Raw genomic sequence first — 17,074 nt, forward strand, 5'->3', positions numbered from 1 at the left:
GATGTATTGCTTCTCATAGTATCTGGCTTCAAAATTGTCTATTAGAAATCATTAAAACCGATCAAATTGACCTGAAAAACTTTGGTGACATCAATGAGGTTGGGCCAAAAAAACGTATCATTAACTCAGGAGCTTGATTGATTGGAAGATTGATTGACAGGAGGCTATTGATCACAGTCTGTTACCATGGCAACTGTTCCTGGGGTGTTTTGAGATAAAGATTTGAAGTCAATAACGTGACTGTTGGATTGATCTTCGATTGGGTGATTGATTATGCACCATTGATCATGATGATTGATTTGAGTAATCAGTCAAGTTTGTCAGAGCAAGCTGTGACAATAGAGTTTCATGACATGCTCTGGAGATGGGTCTTTGTCTTCAGTTTGAGATTGGCTGTTTACACTGTGCAGTGCAGTAGATGACTGCTGGTGGAGTCAGCAGAGGTGTCTTATGAGGAAGGATGTCATGCTTGATGGCAGGATCCTTGATTAAGTTTTAATGGTTGATGAAAACTAATGTATGGACTCACTTGGGCTGGCCTACAAAATGACCTTTAATGAAGCAAATTAGGAAGATATTTGGGGTGGGAGTTGGTTGGTGGAGCACTGAGATGGACCTGTAGAACAGGAGAGGGTTAGTATGTCCAGCGTGGGCGTCTTCATGTTGTGCTCAGGTGGGTATGTTTGTGACAGCATGGAAACCCGTGGACTATGTGGTGCTGTCAGTTGTCTTGTGTAGTGCAGTCATGGGAAGCTTCACACCATGTGGTGTTGTCAGATAGATACAGTATTGACAGCATAGGAATAGGAATACATGGGCCCAAAAATAGTTATGGCTGTAATCCTGTGGCTATACAGACAATTACTTACTCTTCTGTGTTCATGTATATTTACAGATTGCCCAGCTGGTGGAGGATGTGCAGAGACTTCAGGCATCGCTAACGAAGCTGCGCGAGTCAGCAGCCAGCCAGGTGTCACGGCTAGAGGAGGAACTCACCGCCAAAAACAAGGCATTCCGCCTGCTGGAGGAGAGAATCAAGTCTCAGGATGACTATGAAGAGATCAAGCGGGAGCTGAAGTGAGTCCCCACTAAAAATGGGATGGGTAACTTGGGTACTTGAGTGTGGTGAATCCTTAGTGGCACTTGGGTACCTATTGTACTACCCAGACCCATTCATGTGACACAGTAAAATACGCTCATAACATATGGTCGTAACAATGCAGTAAAATAAAATCTTGGTGATGCAGTAAAATATGGTCATAATGATACAGTAAATAAGGTCATAGCGATACACTAAATATGGTCATAGCAACACACTGAAATACAGTCATAATGATGTGTAAAATATGCTCATAACGATACAGTAAAATATGGTCATAGCAGTACAGTAAAATAGGGTAATAACGATAAAGTAAAATATGGTCGTACAATACAGTAAAATACTGTCATAAGGAGAGAGTGGGATCAAAGATGTAAATTGTTATACCCAGTGTACTTTATTCACATTTTGACTAAAATATACAGTCACAGACTTAATGGCAATAACAATGGTTTCACCACTCACTAATGTTTGCATTCTGTTTCCTCTGTTACAATATGGAAGATAAAAAAGTAAATTAAAAGCTTCAGTCAACTTCTCTGTTGCATCACTAGATTATTCTATACACGTATCTAAATAGTGTTTGCCAGGGCTCTAGTACATCGTATCGTTTTATACTGAGTTCTTGAGAAGTTTAGTGGGTACCACAGGGACTGGGAAAGAGAACTTTGACAATGGGCCATTTTCAGGATTATTAGCCATTTCCTGAATTTTGAATGGACCCTTGTATCAATAGTAAACTTCCAAATTTTAATGGGCCATTTATCATTCTAATGTACAAAATGGCCCCTGCCTTTCCCAATCCGTGGGTACCTAGGGAGGGGAGAATAATATTGGATCAGTGTTGTAAAATTTGAGCCCTGGATGCATGTTGAAGTTGCTGCATCAAAGTCTGCTGGATTTTGTTCCCTTCCCACTTTTTATCATGTTATTGGTTTAATATTGCTATTGGGAGTGTAAGTCACACTTGCTAACCCCTTTATTCTTGCAGTGTCATGAAGTCGGTTGAGTTTGCAAGTGTGGAAGAAGAGGAAGGGGAGACAACTCAGACATCCAAGTCACTTGAGATGCTTCTGCTGGAAAAGAACAAGACTCTTCAGTCAGAGAACACCCAACTGAAGGTGGCCAACGCAGACATCAAAGGTAGGACAGCACTTTCTCTACAACCATCTTCATGTTGCCTTGTCAGATGGAGACTTATCATCTTCTTCTAAAAGATCCGGCAGACAGTTTGAGTGTTAATCAAGGCAGCATGAGGAAGGGTGGCGGTAAGGAACTGGATTGATCTTTTTGTAAAGAGCATTCCTGAGTCTTGCCAGCCTTATGTTCAGTATAGAAGTGATGCCCTGTGCTCCTTGGCCAGTTGGTAGTGGTTTTGTGCTTTTACTTTCTTTGTACTTTTTGTTGGCGTATTGTCAAGCTGTTATTATTTATGATGACCACAGTTGTAGACTGTTTTAGCATCTGTGTGATTGTATTGGTTATAATTCAGGCATTGCGATGGAAGTTGGTGAACATCGTTGCTGTCAGATTGACAGCCACACAAAAGGCTCACATATTAGAGAGTTACATCACATTATATTATACACTATTATACGAGTAGTTTCATGCCAGGTCACTTAAATAAAAAAGCGATACAAGTAGACACACACATCACCACCAGACAGTAGATGGGTGATATGACTAATTTCACACCATATCTCTAAATAGTTTATGGTAATATAGTGTAGTAGAAAATAAATCTCTTCACTCAACAGAATATGGGTAATATGAGTACAGCCACTCACCTGATCACTCCAGAGTAGATAGGTGATATGGATCTATAGTCACTGTGCACCCACTGTACAGTAGATAAGTAATTCATGTTGGTTACTCTACATACAATTGTGTGATAAGGAACTGTACTGTACAGGGTCTTTAGAGAGACAAATTGATTTGACTTTTGAGTCATTTGAATATGATAACAAGACACAGTTTGGTTTGTTGATGTGCACTTTCCCCTTCTTCTTACACTAATTCGTACACGCTTATCAAGGCAAACATTCCACACTGTACAACTTTTGTACATACAATTTTTGGCATCCTCCAGATGCTCTTCCTGTCATTAGGACAGATGTTGTCCTGCTTTATGAGGATCCATTTTATTCCTCAGTACATCACTAGTTGATAGTGCTAGATCTCAATGCCATGCTTTCTTGCTACCATTCTAAATTGAAATTCCATGACTCTGCTCTCTCACCATCTGAATACACTGCTGCCGTCACTTGTACCCAAGATTGCCTCCCTTTGACGGAAGGCCACCTTTCATTCCGGGAACAAACTGCCAACCTGCGTGGGGCCCTCTCCCTGGTAGACCATTGTTACCGGCGTCCTCGTGTGCGTCGCTGTAAGAAAGGTGTATGTGCTCATGTCTCAGACATCCAAAGTCTCCCTACTTTTGGCCACTATTGTCCCATGACAAAGAGTAAGCATACCGCACATAACATAAGGAAATTTGGTAGGACCAGCTGCTATATAAATGCTAATGGATTTAATTACCGATGACTGAAGATTGGCGGATGACGTGTGATCTACTGCATGCTCAGTGAACTTCTATCCTGACTGGCCGACTTGTACGTCCTAACTTCTGACCAGTATATTGAAGTCATGCGCATTCTACACCTTTCTTGCAGGGCCGCCTGACACACCCACTCCTCCTTCTCCAGCTGAAGATGTGCCCGACGGGGCCACCATCGTTCCCGAGGATTCCGCGGAAAAGTGTGTGGCACCTCTGAGACAAACGCCGTCATCACAAACCCCATCATTGGCCGACTCAGCTGCCGAGTCGCCCGTGTCAAATGGAGTCGCGGAAACTCCTCCTTCCACCACATCTCACTCTCTTGCCAGCCCTGACGCCCACCTCTTCCACCCCCCACCCTCACCATACTTTGCATATCCTAACAATCATATGAATACAGGCTTTCTATCCCCAAGTGTTGTCAAGACTGAAGGCAACACTCAACAAGGGGGCTTGGACACTACTTATGTTGCCAAAAATGTGCGCGAGCTCCTAAGCATACACAATATAGGGCAGAGACTGTTTGCCAAACATGTGCTGGGCCTGTCCCAAGGAACTGTCAGTGAACTTTTATCAAAGCCAAAATCATGGGATAAGCTAACCGAGAAGGGTCGTGAATCGTACAGGAAGATGCACGGATGGGCGATAGACGAACGCAACATTTTGGCTCTCAAGGCCATCTCGCCCAAGAAAGGTAAGGCATGTGAGTATTGCTTTTTACTACTTTGGTTTCAACAGTTATCTTTAGTTGCATACATGTTCCATGTTGAGTTTCTTTAGTTTGATTCTTGTTGTTTTGTGCCAAGTTGTGTTGTGACGGTGTTCTGGTATCTAGGTCTCATTGTTCCCATGTTAGATTTGCCCTTAATTGTAGTGTTGGAAATGTAATGTTCAAGTTAGCCAGGAATATCTACATAGAATTTGAATTGACTTCCATTGATGAATATTATCCATATATTCAGGTTTCAGATAGTATCTATCACTGTAGCTGATATTAAATTCTGATGGTGATCTTGGTCAGAATAGATTTCCAAGTGTTCATACCCTGTGGCCAATCTGGGATAGATCTGTGCTCTTGCTCAGTGAATCACTGGATTGACTGGTCCAGATACTGAGAGCTGTCATATAGCTTAAATATTGCTTAATGTGGTTTTAGAGAAGAAAACAAGCCCCGTACTGGGCTTGGACTTTATATGAAGATGGCATTTGCCTGTCATGATATCAGTCATTGCTTGTTTCTGCCTGTGTCATGATGCCATTCATTGCTTGTTTCTTTGGTATGGGACACTGGAAACACAGTAAGTGAGCGAGTGAGTGACAGTAGCTTTATGCTGCTCCTAACAATGTTCCAGCAATATCACAGTAGGGGACGCAGAAAATGAGCTTCACATATTGTACCCATGTGGGTTATTGAACCTGGGTCGTATGCCATAACGAGCCAACGATTTTGCCATTAGGATATCCCACTGCCCAACTGGAAGCAATATCATCAAAGGTGCCGCAGTTCACTGAGCAAATTTGTTTCTCTTGTGTACACCAGGTTTAAATCTTGGTTTGCCCAGTTTTGGTTTCAAGGTGCAAGAGTGTGATACCTGTGTATCCTGGTTTCACCTGGTTATCTGTCTGCGATGCCATCACTTGTGGCTTTCTTCCAACAGTAAGCTGACATTGAAACCAGCCCACTCACTGTTATGATGTGAGTGAGTGAGTGAGTCAGACAGTCATGTGTTACTCTGCTTGTAGTAGTATTCCAGCAATGTCACCACAGAGGACACCAGATAGAGGTTTCACCCATTGTACCCATGTGGGAAATTGAACCTGTTTTATTTTTTTTGTGAGAGTTGAATTCTCTAACCACACAGCTACCCCATCACCTCTGTTAAGTATGTACAAAGTGCCATGATTTTCTGGAAACTGAACAGCTATCACTCTTGAATCCAGTCATTCCCCATATCACATAGGTCCTTGATATTGTCCTTGACTGAGTCTAGTTGTAGTGTACTGTTGGTAGATGTTGCATGACAAACTGGCCTTCACAAAAGCCCTCTGTTTGTGTTCATTTTTACAAGTTTCATGTCTCTTTTATAATTCATGTCACCAGCGTAACAAAAAAAGTATATTTCTTATCTGTGGTTAGTTTTGTTACCGGTATGCATCAAGATCTTTTTCAGTCACTCAAACTTTGTGTCAGAGATAGTCTTGTTGGTTTAGAACATCTTGACTAATTGCTGATGAGATTTAGTACCCTTCATATCACTTCTGAGATGTTGTCGGTTAAACTATAAAGTATAAGTCAGGTGTATGTGATGTTTGATGAATACCTATGAGGCCCTGTTATAAGATGGTTTACAATTCTTTTTCATGTCAAGTTCAGTGGAATTATATTTTATGAATTTAAACATTCAGTTTATGTTATGCTGAGTATAGAGTAAGTTTTGACCAAGCATGATACCAGAAATTAACTTTTATTTCAAAATTAATTAGTTAACAATTTTTATGTGGTTTCTTCACTATAGGTTTTGATTAGATTACATGTTAGGTTGGTTTTTTTCCATTTCATCAATTTGACCTTAAGAATGGTCAAAAGTCAAATAATTCATATATTTATGTATTTCTAATGTTAGCAGGTCTTAAAAACAAGTGAACAATATCACCATGACTGGTTTACATGTATATTTATGGAACAATGGGGTTTGGCAATTGTTTTGGGTGCTTTTATCTTGTCACAGTAAATCTGCATCAAATTAATATTTCAGTTTTGTGAACCATATTGCTAGTTGACAGTAGAAAATAAAACATTTAATTTTCAAAAATTGAGAAAGGAACTAGGGGAAGTGCAGTGTTTAGGGAAAGATTGCATATGGTAATCTTGAAATGTTTGTTTCTGGTGAGATGATATTGATTGTGTACATATGTGATGCATGTCAATGTGATGGACACATGTAACAATTCTGGTCCTGTTGCAGGTTCACAACCTCTAGTGTCAACTGTCCCCAAAGAAGACAATGCGACAGAAGATCGCATCAACCAGATCCTTAATGAGGCACAGGCTGCCATGCACATGAAGCAAAGCCTTGAGCAGGTAATGACAACAGGGTTACAGACAGGTTCACAAAAGATAAACTATAGTAGATTGACTAACACACAGACTCGGGCACCCCAGACACAGACAGACACATGCAGACACTCACAGAGTAAGATATGATGGATGGATTCACTAGACAGATGGGTCAGACACCCCAGACACACAGGGGCACAACTGGACAAATGTACTTAGGTGGACATGGCTTTGGTGAGTGAGTTGCATCCTGGCGATTGGGTGCATTATCTAATCCCAGAGGGGACTCAGCCAAACAAGTACTTGAACCTCTATTTTATTGAGTGTAATCCCAAATATATCATGTGATTCATTTGACCACTTTCTAAATGACGTTGTGTAGAGACAGAAATAGATCGCCGACCCCAGTAATGATAACATAAATGTGAAGCTTGTGTTTCCTATTGTTTACTCTATCCAATTTGTCTGTTTCAGCAACAAGTTGCCAACGCGGTTGTGACAAGCATCTACCAGCGTGAACTGTCAAAGATGGTAGGGTCGGAACGGCGATACCCAAGCGCCCCACCCACTCCAGTCTCCTCCTCCAAATCTCATAGAGATAGTGAAAGCACACGGCGGAGTTTGGATGGAGGTCGCACATCACGGAACTCTACCAGTTCCATCGAGAGTGAGACATCTGCCCAGGAAATGGTTGCAAGGATATACAGGCAAGAGCTGGAGAAGCTAGCTCGGGCTGCAGAAAGTGCGGGAAACATTGCTGCCAGTTCTATGTACCAGCAGGAGTTGGCTCGGATTGCCCACCAGGCTCAAATCACCAACTTGCACAGTCCCATGAGTGCACATGACCAGCCAAGCTCTGCAGATGGACAGAACGGTTTCAGTGTTAAAGCGGAACCACCTGACAGTACATCAGATGACACGACATCTCACATCAACAACTGTGGACCAATCGATCTCAGCAAACCGCATAACTCACCTCCTTCATCTACATCCTCCTCTTCGGATACGCCTCACTCCGACTCACGCCATGCAGGAAGTGCCTTCTTTCTTGTCCGCCCACGCATGAATGGGCATGACAGTTACGAAAATCCCCACTTTGCCCAGTACGGACCCCATGCTGAGAGCCTATCGCCGCTCCAACGCATGCAGAATATAGCGAACTCACTCAGCTCACGCCCAAATCTCAATGTGCCAACATCGAAGCCTCTCCGAGCTGTACTGCCACCCATAACACAAGAACAGTTTGACAAATATTCTAATGTGAACACTGATGAGTTGGTGAAAAAAGTGAAAGAGACACTTAGTCAGTACTCCATAAGCCAAAGATTGTTTGGTGAGAATGTGCTGGGACTCTCACAAGGTAGTGTTAGTGACTTGCTTGCCCGCCCCAAACCGTGGCACATGCTGACACAGAAGGGGAGGGAACCCTTCATCCGCATGCAGATCTTCCTGGAGGATGCCGAGGCCATCCCAAAACTGGTGGCGTCGCAGTACCGTATCCCCCCGGACAAGCTAATGCGTTCCCAGGGTCAGAATGTGCAGGAGTCAGGGGTGCCCATGCCTATGCCTGTCTCCATGGCAGGTACGTGTCTGTCTGTCTGTCTGTACACCATTAGCTAGAGCCTGGATTTGTAGTCAGTTGTAGATAGAACTTCACAAGCATAAGAGTAGTTTGCATGATGAGTTATGGTGATATGTTTTCTATTCTTCATGCAATACGATGAGCAGATGAGACAAATATATAGCTGTCATTTTAGCAGTGGACATTTTATCTGTGTGAAACAGTTGATCTAGAAGATAATGGTAGGTATTGGTAAGCTGTACTCACCTCCCTGTTAGGAGAGTGGATCTGACAGGGGAGGTAACTGTGTGACTGCACGTGTTGAGTTGTAGCAAATCCTGATTAGCGACCTTCCTGATCCTCAGACTCTAGTTAGTCTGATCCTTCTGCAGCTCCTGCTCTAGCCTGACTCATTGATCCTGATAACAAAGAGCCCTCACTATAAGGTGTTTGAAACGAGAAGGTCCCTTGTCAGCAGTGATCAATATTTGGATCAACCTGATTGTTTTTATGATATGATTAAACACAGTAAAATTTCTTTGTTATTATGACTTTATTATTTCATTGGTTATATTTGGGTATACATTTTGAACCAATGTTTGAAAGAACTGCTATTTGTGAATAAGCTACTAAAACAAAGCAAGTTTCTTTTTTTCTGTTGTTTTTAATGTATAATGATATAGAAGTAAATTCTGATGACGTTTTTAGGAATGTATGTGGTAAATTTTGAATGTAATATTTCAACAAACATTAACTTTACAATAGCATTTTTAGTCTTTTGCCACTCACCTGTTAAAATTCATTAGCACAGAGGATGTGTACCATCACGTGACTTCACATGATGAGGCAGAGCAAGAGCAGCACAAGGAACAGATCTGATAATTTATGAATCTCTCTTCGCTTGTAACATAGTTTTCGTTTCTCCTCTTATTTTTGTTCTTTAGATATTTTGCATTATGTTCACTTGAGAATTCTTCATTCACTGTCTGTCATCGTATCCATTTTTCCATCATTCATCTGTCATCCATTGTCCATCACCTGCCCACGTGTAATCTCTGCTTGTCTAACTCGCTGACACCTGCTTCTATCACAGTGATCCCAGGGCAGTGCTTCAGTTTGTAGGTTTAACTTAGTTACCACATCCTAACTTTAAGGGGTGGTGGGGTAATCTTCGAGTTGAAATGTTTGCTCTTCTAACTGAAAAACTGGGTTCGAGTCCCATCAGGGATATGATGTCTTGAATATTGCTGAAAACCATCAGTAAGAACGAATAGGGAGCCAAGGGTCCTGAAACCTTATTCTGCGAGACCCCAAACAATGTTCAGCTCCATTACAGAGACTTTTGGTCTGTTCTCACAGACGATTTTGAAGTATACTGAAACAAAAGGAATGTTTCAACACTTGATATTATACTGTTGGCTAAACCTAATGACTGATTTCACTTTTAAGCATTAAGAAAAGAGGGTGAAGGCTGCTATTCTTTCTTTGTAGCTTTGGAGACACTCTAACAGGCTGTCACAAAAACTAGAGAGATTCAATAATTCGATAAGTATCAAGTTGTAATATTTATTACCTGATCATATTCATGTAGGTCTGGTAGAGAACCAAATTAATCTTTTGTTATACCTGGTTTTCTTCTTAGATGGAAAATGTATTATAATGACATTTATTGAAAGCCAATTATCAGTGCTGTTCACAAAATGTAGTAGGCAGTGTGATATTATATTGTCTTCCTTCAATCTGCAGTACACAAGTAGCTGATAATACAAAACTATTGTTGCAGTAACCTGATAGCTGCACATGCAGATCTTAGTTGGATAATGTTAAGGGTATCCATCTGTGAGGGGTTCCGCTCTTCAAGCTTCCAGTATATCCATGTTTTAGAATAGGCCCCTTCATTACAGTATCAGCATGTCTCATCCTTCAGTTTCCTGTACTAATACCTGCTCTAATCTCCAGCCTCTCCTGCTTCTTACTGGGCCCACAACTACTCCTTGTTCCCATCTCTTAGACCCTCACCTGTCACCCCTTATCACTTCCTTCACCATCAGCATCACCTACCCCTTCACTGATGGGATCAGTGACTACTACCACCAGCATCATCACCACACCACACCAGTTCTTCCTACTTCTCCACCACCTCCAGGACTACCACACTTGTCCCTAACAGTTGTCATGTCATTGGTGACAGTCACCGACACCACCCAACTATAACTGTCCTTCAGTTGTGTCATGTGGTACTATGGAGCCATCGTCTCAAAATCACCATCACATTATCTCCTTGTACTGTTGCACTACCTCCAGGACCACCACACTTGTCCCTAACAGTTATATCATCTTGATTGTCTTTGGTGTCAACCACCAGCACCACCAATTACATCTGTCCTTCAATTGTCCTTCAGTTGTATGTCATGTAATGCTACACTGCTGCTGCCACCACCATTACATTATCTCCATGTACTCCTCCACCACCTACACCTGTACCCAACAGTTATGTCAACTCCCTTCACATTCACCACCTTCCCACTACATTAACTGCTTGTTCTAAGCCACCACCTACAGGACTTCCTGTCGCTTACATGATCTTGCAGATAAAACATCTGGGTGGAAGGTCAGTGGTTCCATCCGATGACCCCTTCATACCATGAAACATTAGATAGTAGTAGTTTATCTTGTGTTAAGGGAATATGACGAGCGTGGTTTGGGAATCACATGATGTATCTGATTAGGGACTGTTAACCTCTGGCATGGTATCAGTGAGAAGGCCTTAAAAAACGTCTGGCACAGTACAAGAAGCTTAATGTGCACATATGCATCTTCAGCACAAAGTTCAACCTCCATTTCACATCTCTCACATCACAATTCCCAAAGGATCTAAGACTTTGCATTTCACCCCAAACTCCCTCCACTTCCACACCCTGGTATTTGGTCATCTGCCTTTCATTACTGTCTGATACTGTCCTGGTACCTAACTCAACTGCTGTTGTATTCCCTAACATCACACCATCCACAGTCACCCTGCTTTTCTGATCTCTGTACCCCCAATGTCCCTCCATTACTTCCATCACTCTAATGGCTCAGTCACACATCACTCACTAACATGTCACCTCAACACTCACTCAAGATATCACTCACTGATCACTCTGTCTCTCACCGCTTCTCCATATCTGCCATTGGTCACCCATTACTCACTCTTTCCTTTCTGTCACATTTACTCTCCACTATATCCACTAGTCATAAATCTGGCTGATCACTTATAATCCATCATTCTCCACTTTCTCTCCACCATCAGTCAGTCATAATCCGTCTTCACTATTGCTTATTCTCACCACTATCTCCTCCCAGGCATTCATCTAGCACATCGCTTTCTCTCAGTGCCTGAGTTACACTATATCTTGGCCATCTATACTCCACCAACACTTCAGTCATCACTCATCACTTTCTGTCAGCACATACATTCATGCATCTCACATATCACTCATCACTTACTCCCTCCACCTTTGCTTCACCATCACTCCTGCCATACTTCAGTCATCACTCATCACTTTCTCTCTGCACCTACATTCATATATCTCTCACCACCTTTGCTCCACCATCACTCCTGCCATACTTCAGTCATCACTCATCACTTTTTCTCAGCACCTGTGTTCATGCATCTGCTGTCACTCATCACTCTCTCTCCCATACATCTCACCCATCTCTCACTGACTCATCCTGTCACCTGCTGTGCTCCCTCCAGACTGTCTCTAGTTTGCTGTTACCGTTTTGTTTTCCGTAGAGCCTCCACCTCCTCTGCCCACCACCTGTCCTCCTACTGAGAAGACTTCCTCTCGTCCCCCCAACCACCGTAGCTCTGCACCACCTAGCCATGCGCCCTCTCTCGCCACGGCAGCTGCTGTTGCTGCGGCAGCAGCGGCAGGTGACGTCGTCTTCTCTCCTCACGATCCACCTCCACGTAACTGGGGCAGTTTGGCTTTCCCTTCCTCCACTCTGGAGGTGATCGCCATGACGTCTGAGATCGATACGCTGGGGCTCACCAGTCGAGTTAAGGATGTACTACAGTTCCACAACTTAGGACAAAAGCTTTTCGGCGAGGCTGTACTTGGCCTGTCTCAGGGCTCAGTTAGTGAGCTTCTGTCAAAACCTAAACCATGGCACATGCTCAGTATCAAGGGGAGAGAACCCTTTATCAAAATGCATCTATGGCTACGGGACCCGCAGAGTGTAGAGCGACTAAAACATTACCAAAGTCAGATGAAAGGTAGGTCTGCCCCATATATAGAGGCGCCTCCATAAACAAACTAACAAATTCCTTAAACCAGTGTAAGTCAAACAAGCACTTGCTTATCCTAAGGCCGATTTAACATTACAGCTAAATATGTGGCCCAGCCTTTGAATAGTAACTCGTACCACAGTAGAATCACAACCATGAGATACTGTTGCGAGTGCTTGCTGCAAAAACTTCGATGATGATGTTCCGAGACACAGAAACTCAAACCTCTGTATTAATGAAGGTGAACTACAGAATGTACTAATCCTTATATACTGGAAAGGAAACAATTTACTACCAGTTCAAGTACAACAAACATATGCAAAGTACATAATTGAAGAGAGGAAGCCATGTGGATGTGCATAGAGGGAAAGATGGTCATTTTTCGACTGACTTTTTGAGGTCCCCTATTTCTAGAAAGTCAAGTTTGTCCACTCTGTTCTGTCCTCACCCATCCTCCTTCTGTCACCTCTACCAGTCTTTTGTTTTAAATATAGGAAGAGCAAGTTGCCCCACTAACACACCTTCTCCAGAACAGCCTGTTTATTGTGTAGCAGATGATTCTGTTCTCTTACAGCTGTCCCCATGCACCACAGTCTTCAGCATTAGGGTCTTACTGTAGAACTGTAGCACTGTAGAACTGTAGATCTTGGCCATGCTGACTGGGATTTAGGTCATTCCGAAGAACATTAGGGTCATACTGAATAACCTTCAAGTCATTCTAAATAGCTTCAGGTCCTGTGTAAAGTCCTTTAGGTCCTACTCGTCATTGTAGAATAGCCTTTAGACCGTTCATAAGAGTGTGTAGGTCATGGTAAATATCATTTAGGTCATTAGAATAGCCTTTTGGTCATGGTTAATATCCTTTAAATACTGCTGTAGAGCTTGAGACCATACTGGAGATCATTTAGCTCATGAGCATAGCCTTTAGATCATGGTGAAAAGGTTTCAGTTCCATCTGAATGGATTTAGGTCTTTGATGATTAGCCTTTAGACCATACAGAAGAGCATTTAGGTCATAAGGAATAGGCTTTTTTGGCCTTTGGGCCGTTGGCCATACTGAATTAGCCTCAGGTCAGTTTTGGTTCTTGTCCATGTAGTTACAGAATAGCTGTGAGTGTCAGAAGACTGCTGTTTAAGATAGATATACTTTGAGTAACCTTACAAGATGTGACAGCCTCTAGGACCGCACTTGACTACAGAGTGATTCCTGTCACAGAACCTCCATTTGGTCCACACATGACATGTGTTGGACAGAAAACAGGACAGGAGTCTTTCAACACTCTCCATCTACCCTGTTAAAGAACCTTCATTTGGGCCACTGTCAACCCTTATTTTAGTTAGAGATATGTGGACTTACCTGTCATCTCTCCCACCCACCAGTCGCTGCCATCACAGAGCCTTCAGTGGTTCCTGTGTGAAATACATTGAGATACAGAGAGAAACTTGGTTGACCATCTCTCCACCCTCTCCATCCCTGCCATCAGTAGTCCTCCTCTCTGGCCTCTATTGTAGCAGTAGCCACACACCACCTAGAGTAGCTTGTAGCTGCCTGCTTCTAGTAGTCCTAGTTAGAGGAATAGTAGAGCAAGTCACGTGGAAATGGATTGAAGTATCTTTACAAGTTTGTGAACCCTCTAAGCTGCACTTTTGATTTTACTTTGTTAATTGTGATTAGTTTATTTAACACATGTGTATACCTCTTGTTCCTTCTGTTGTAACAGTACTTGCTTCTTATCTCTTCAGCTCACCGACGCAGGAAGAGCAGCATGGATGAACGGTGCTTTGACTCACCCACACAGCCAAAACGACCTCGAGTCTTCTTCACAGAAGAACAGAAGGATTCACTTCGCCAGGCCTATGCACAGGACCCGTACCCTAACCAGAGCACCATTGAAGCATTAGCTAATGATCTAGGTGTTGGTGTGAAGACAGTAATAAACTGGTTCCACAATCACCGGATGCGGGCGAAACAGCAGCACCACGCTGGAGGGGGAGGAGGCACTCCCACGCAGAGTGACGTCAACAGCATCAAGGCAGAGCCTCAGGATGAAAGCTCCAATCAAAGTGACATGTCTAGTGCATCAGGGGACACAAACCAGTACCAAAGTTATCAAAACAACGAAACGAGTCAGTGGATGTTTCCACGCTTTGAACCGGTGGCTAATCCGGGAAGTCAGAGGTCACCAGAGAGCAGGAACAACAACTCAGTGAACAATGAACAAGAAATGGCAGATGATAAGAATGATTCCGAGGAGTCAAGGGTCGACAGTGTGAGTGAAAGTCAGGTGTTGCCGGATACGGACGACAAGAACCTCCCTCCCCCACCAACACCAGCTTCGGGTGTAAATAAACGAAAACGGTCAAACCCACAGAGAGTGTATGAAGGAACACAGTTGGAACGAATTAAAGCAGCAACCATTAAAAAAGCGGCCAACTTGGAAAAGTTTGAAGGGGATGATGAGGCGGAGGAGAAGGAAAACAAGGATGTTGAGGAGAACAGCAACGACAGTAATAGTAACAGTGTGACGGACCTGACGTTGAAGCGGGGCGAACATGTCGACAAAATTGAGAAATTGCAACGTGCTATTGAGACAGTCGAGGAGAACTGGGAAGAAATAGACCGTGATGCAAGTATCGAAAAACTACAGAAAAACATCGAATCTAGTGAAGATGAACATTGGGAGTTCTGATTGTGTTTTGCATCAAGGCCTGTGTGTGAGGGGTTCCATGGCTGATGGGCAGTTTGCCCTGGCCTGTGTGCACATGCTCACACCAAACCAGACAAACCCACACACATGCCCTTTCGTTCACTAATTATGACATCTTCTATAATCATGGCATGGCTACCATTCTAGACTGCCAAGGGTAAAACGACAACAATCTATTTTTGTACTCATCGTAAAACTCAAATATATTATCTTTTCTACCTTCTGATGTAAATGATGGTGTTGTGCAACACTTGTACAGTCTATATCCATTTATATACTAATTATTTGTGCCAAGTCGGTGGGTTGTTGACATCATGACATGATGTTGTACCTCATGGTGTTGACTCTGCTTGTTACCTGGCCTGGTCAGACTGTGGTCAGTGCTGCCTTCTCGTTAGCAGGTACAGGAGTTCTAACTCTCATATCAACACCTGTACGTATATCTTATCAGCTTTCTTTTATATTCAGCAGCAGCAGCCACTGACTACTGTTTGATCAGGAGGAGGGCAAAGTCAAACATTGTTAAAGTGTCTGTGGACTGAGATGCAGGCTGAGACAGGCTGGGACGGGACACATGGACATGTCAAGCCCCCGACCCTTCTGGTCCTGACCACCCTGCTGGTGACTGCCTCACATTCTCGTGTCTCAGAGCCCTGCTCACTCTCTCACTCACCCGCCCACCCACCTCGACACTCTCCTATTAGCTCAGTAACTCACCAAGAAACTTTATCGGTAACTGATTCACTGGGTCTTTAGGTGATGCAAGTGGACAAAGTAAAACAATCTGAAATCTGTTTCTTGCTATTTTCGCTGTTAAACAAGGATCAGGGATTCAAAGAATGCAAATTCCTGCCTCCTATACGCAAACAAAATGACAGTGGACGCAACAAAATGGACTCTCGTGTCCACATGGATGCAGAAAAAGTCCAAATACTTTTTTTAATTTATTGATCAAGTTGCTGCTAGGCAGGCTATGATAGCATTTCATATCATTTGCATTACTGTGATGATCATGATACGCAATGCAATAACAGAAACTGAATTGCAACAATATTATAAAATAGTCGAGGACCCCTGAAAATTAAGAGTATGAGTCCCAGGGACCCTCAAATACAGGACTCATGATAAATCCCTGGTGGATGCTTAATATTTTTTTATCATGTCAGTTTTGATAATTTTATTGCTGAAATTATGACAGTTTTCATTATGAGGAGTTTGTCCAGAGACTATTGGCATTTTGATGGAATATTGAGTATTTCTATATTTCCTGCTTTTAAAAAAAGTGTTTTTAGCAGCTTCCATTTTGTTGATGCCTTTTAGCTCTGATCTATTGAAAGGAAAATCTGCAGTACTGACTATATGGTGGAGTGCTAGGTGGACCCAAAGTGTGGGTAGTGTGGTGGTGGGCGTGTCACTCAGTGTTGCCCTGGACTAAAGGGGTTGTGGGGTAGGCATGAAACTGGCAGGGATGACCTTGACTTGCAATGTAATGGGAAGTTCCGTCACTACCTTCAGAGCTTTCTGATGTTAAACAATTGCCAAAAATAACCATCTGATCATTAATGTCATTATCGATTGATTATTTTCATCTGTTTAACACAGTTTTATATTCTGATTTGTTTTGTCTGTAATGGAGTTTCTTTCATTGAACTGGGTCAGATTGTGTCCATTACATGCAAGTCAACACCCTTTGGGCACGCAGTGCCACTCTTGTCACCAGCTTCAGTTGTCTCCCTTTGTTCATACAGGACTGTCATATCATGTACTAATATTGTGGTGCTAAGCTTCAGTCTGAATGGATTGAGGTCCGTGGAAATG

General features: G+C 42.8%; 1 protein-coding gene across 3 annotated transcripts in view; it reads left to right on the forward strand.

Annotated features, from left to right (window-relative positions):
- The window catches only part of LOC137255270 (homeobox protein cut-like 1), a 93,309-nt gene extending 77,977 nt beyond the window's left edge, over positions 1–15,332 (forward strand). Inside the window, exons 10-16 of one of the 3 annotated variants that reach the window (XM_067792723.1) lie at positions 896–1,077; positions 2,091–2,242; positions 3,772–4,359; positions 6,623–6,738; positions 7,189–8,296; positions 12,054–12,536; positions 14,292–15,332. In XM_067792723.1, coding sequence (XP_067648824.1) covers positions 896–1,077; positions 2,091–2,242; positions 3,772–4,359; positions 6,623–6,738; positions 7,189–8,296; positions 12,054–12,536; positions 14,292–15,238 — 3,576 coding nt within the window. In that variant the 3' untranslated portion in view covers positions 15,239–15,332. The remainder of the gene's footprint in view (positions 1–895; positions 1,078–2,090; positions 2,243–3,771; positions 4,360–6,622; positions 6,739–7,188; positions 8,297–12,053; positions 12,537–14,291) is intronic. The other 2 variants (XM_067792730.1, XM_067792738.1) reach the window with 2 other exon arrangements.
- The last annotated feature ends 1,742 nt before the right edge of the window (positions 15,333–17,074 follow it).

The sequence above is a fragment of the Haliotis asinina genome, chromosome 1 (assembly GCF_037392515.1).
Source record: "Haliotis asinina isolate JCU_RB_2024 chromosome 1, JCU_Hal_asi_v2, whole genome shotgun sequence".
NCBI classification, from domain to species: Eukaryota; Metazoa; Mollusca; class Gastropoda; order Lepetellida; family Haliotidae; genus Haliotis; species Haliotis asinina.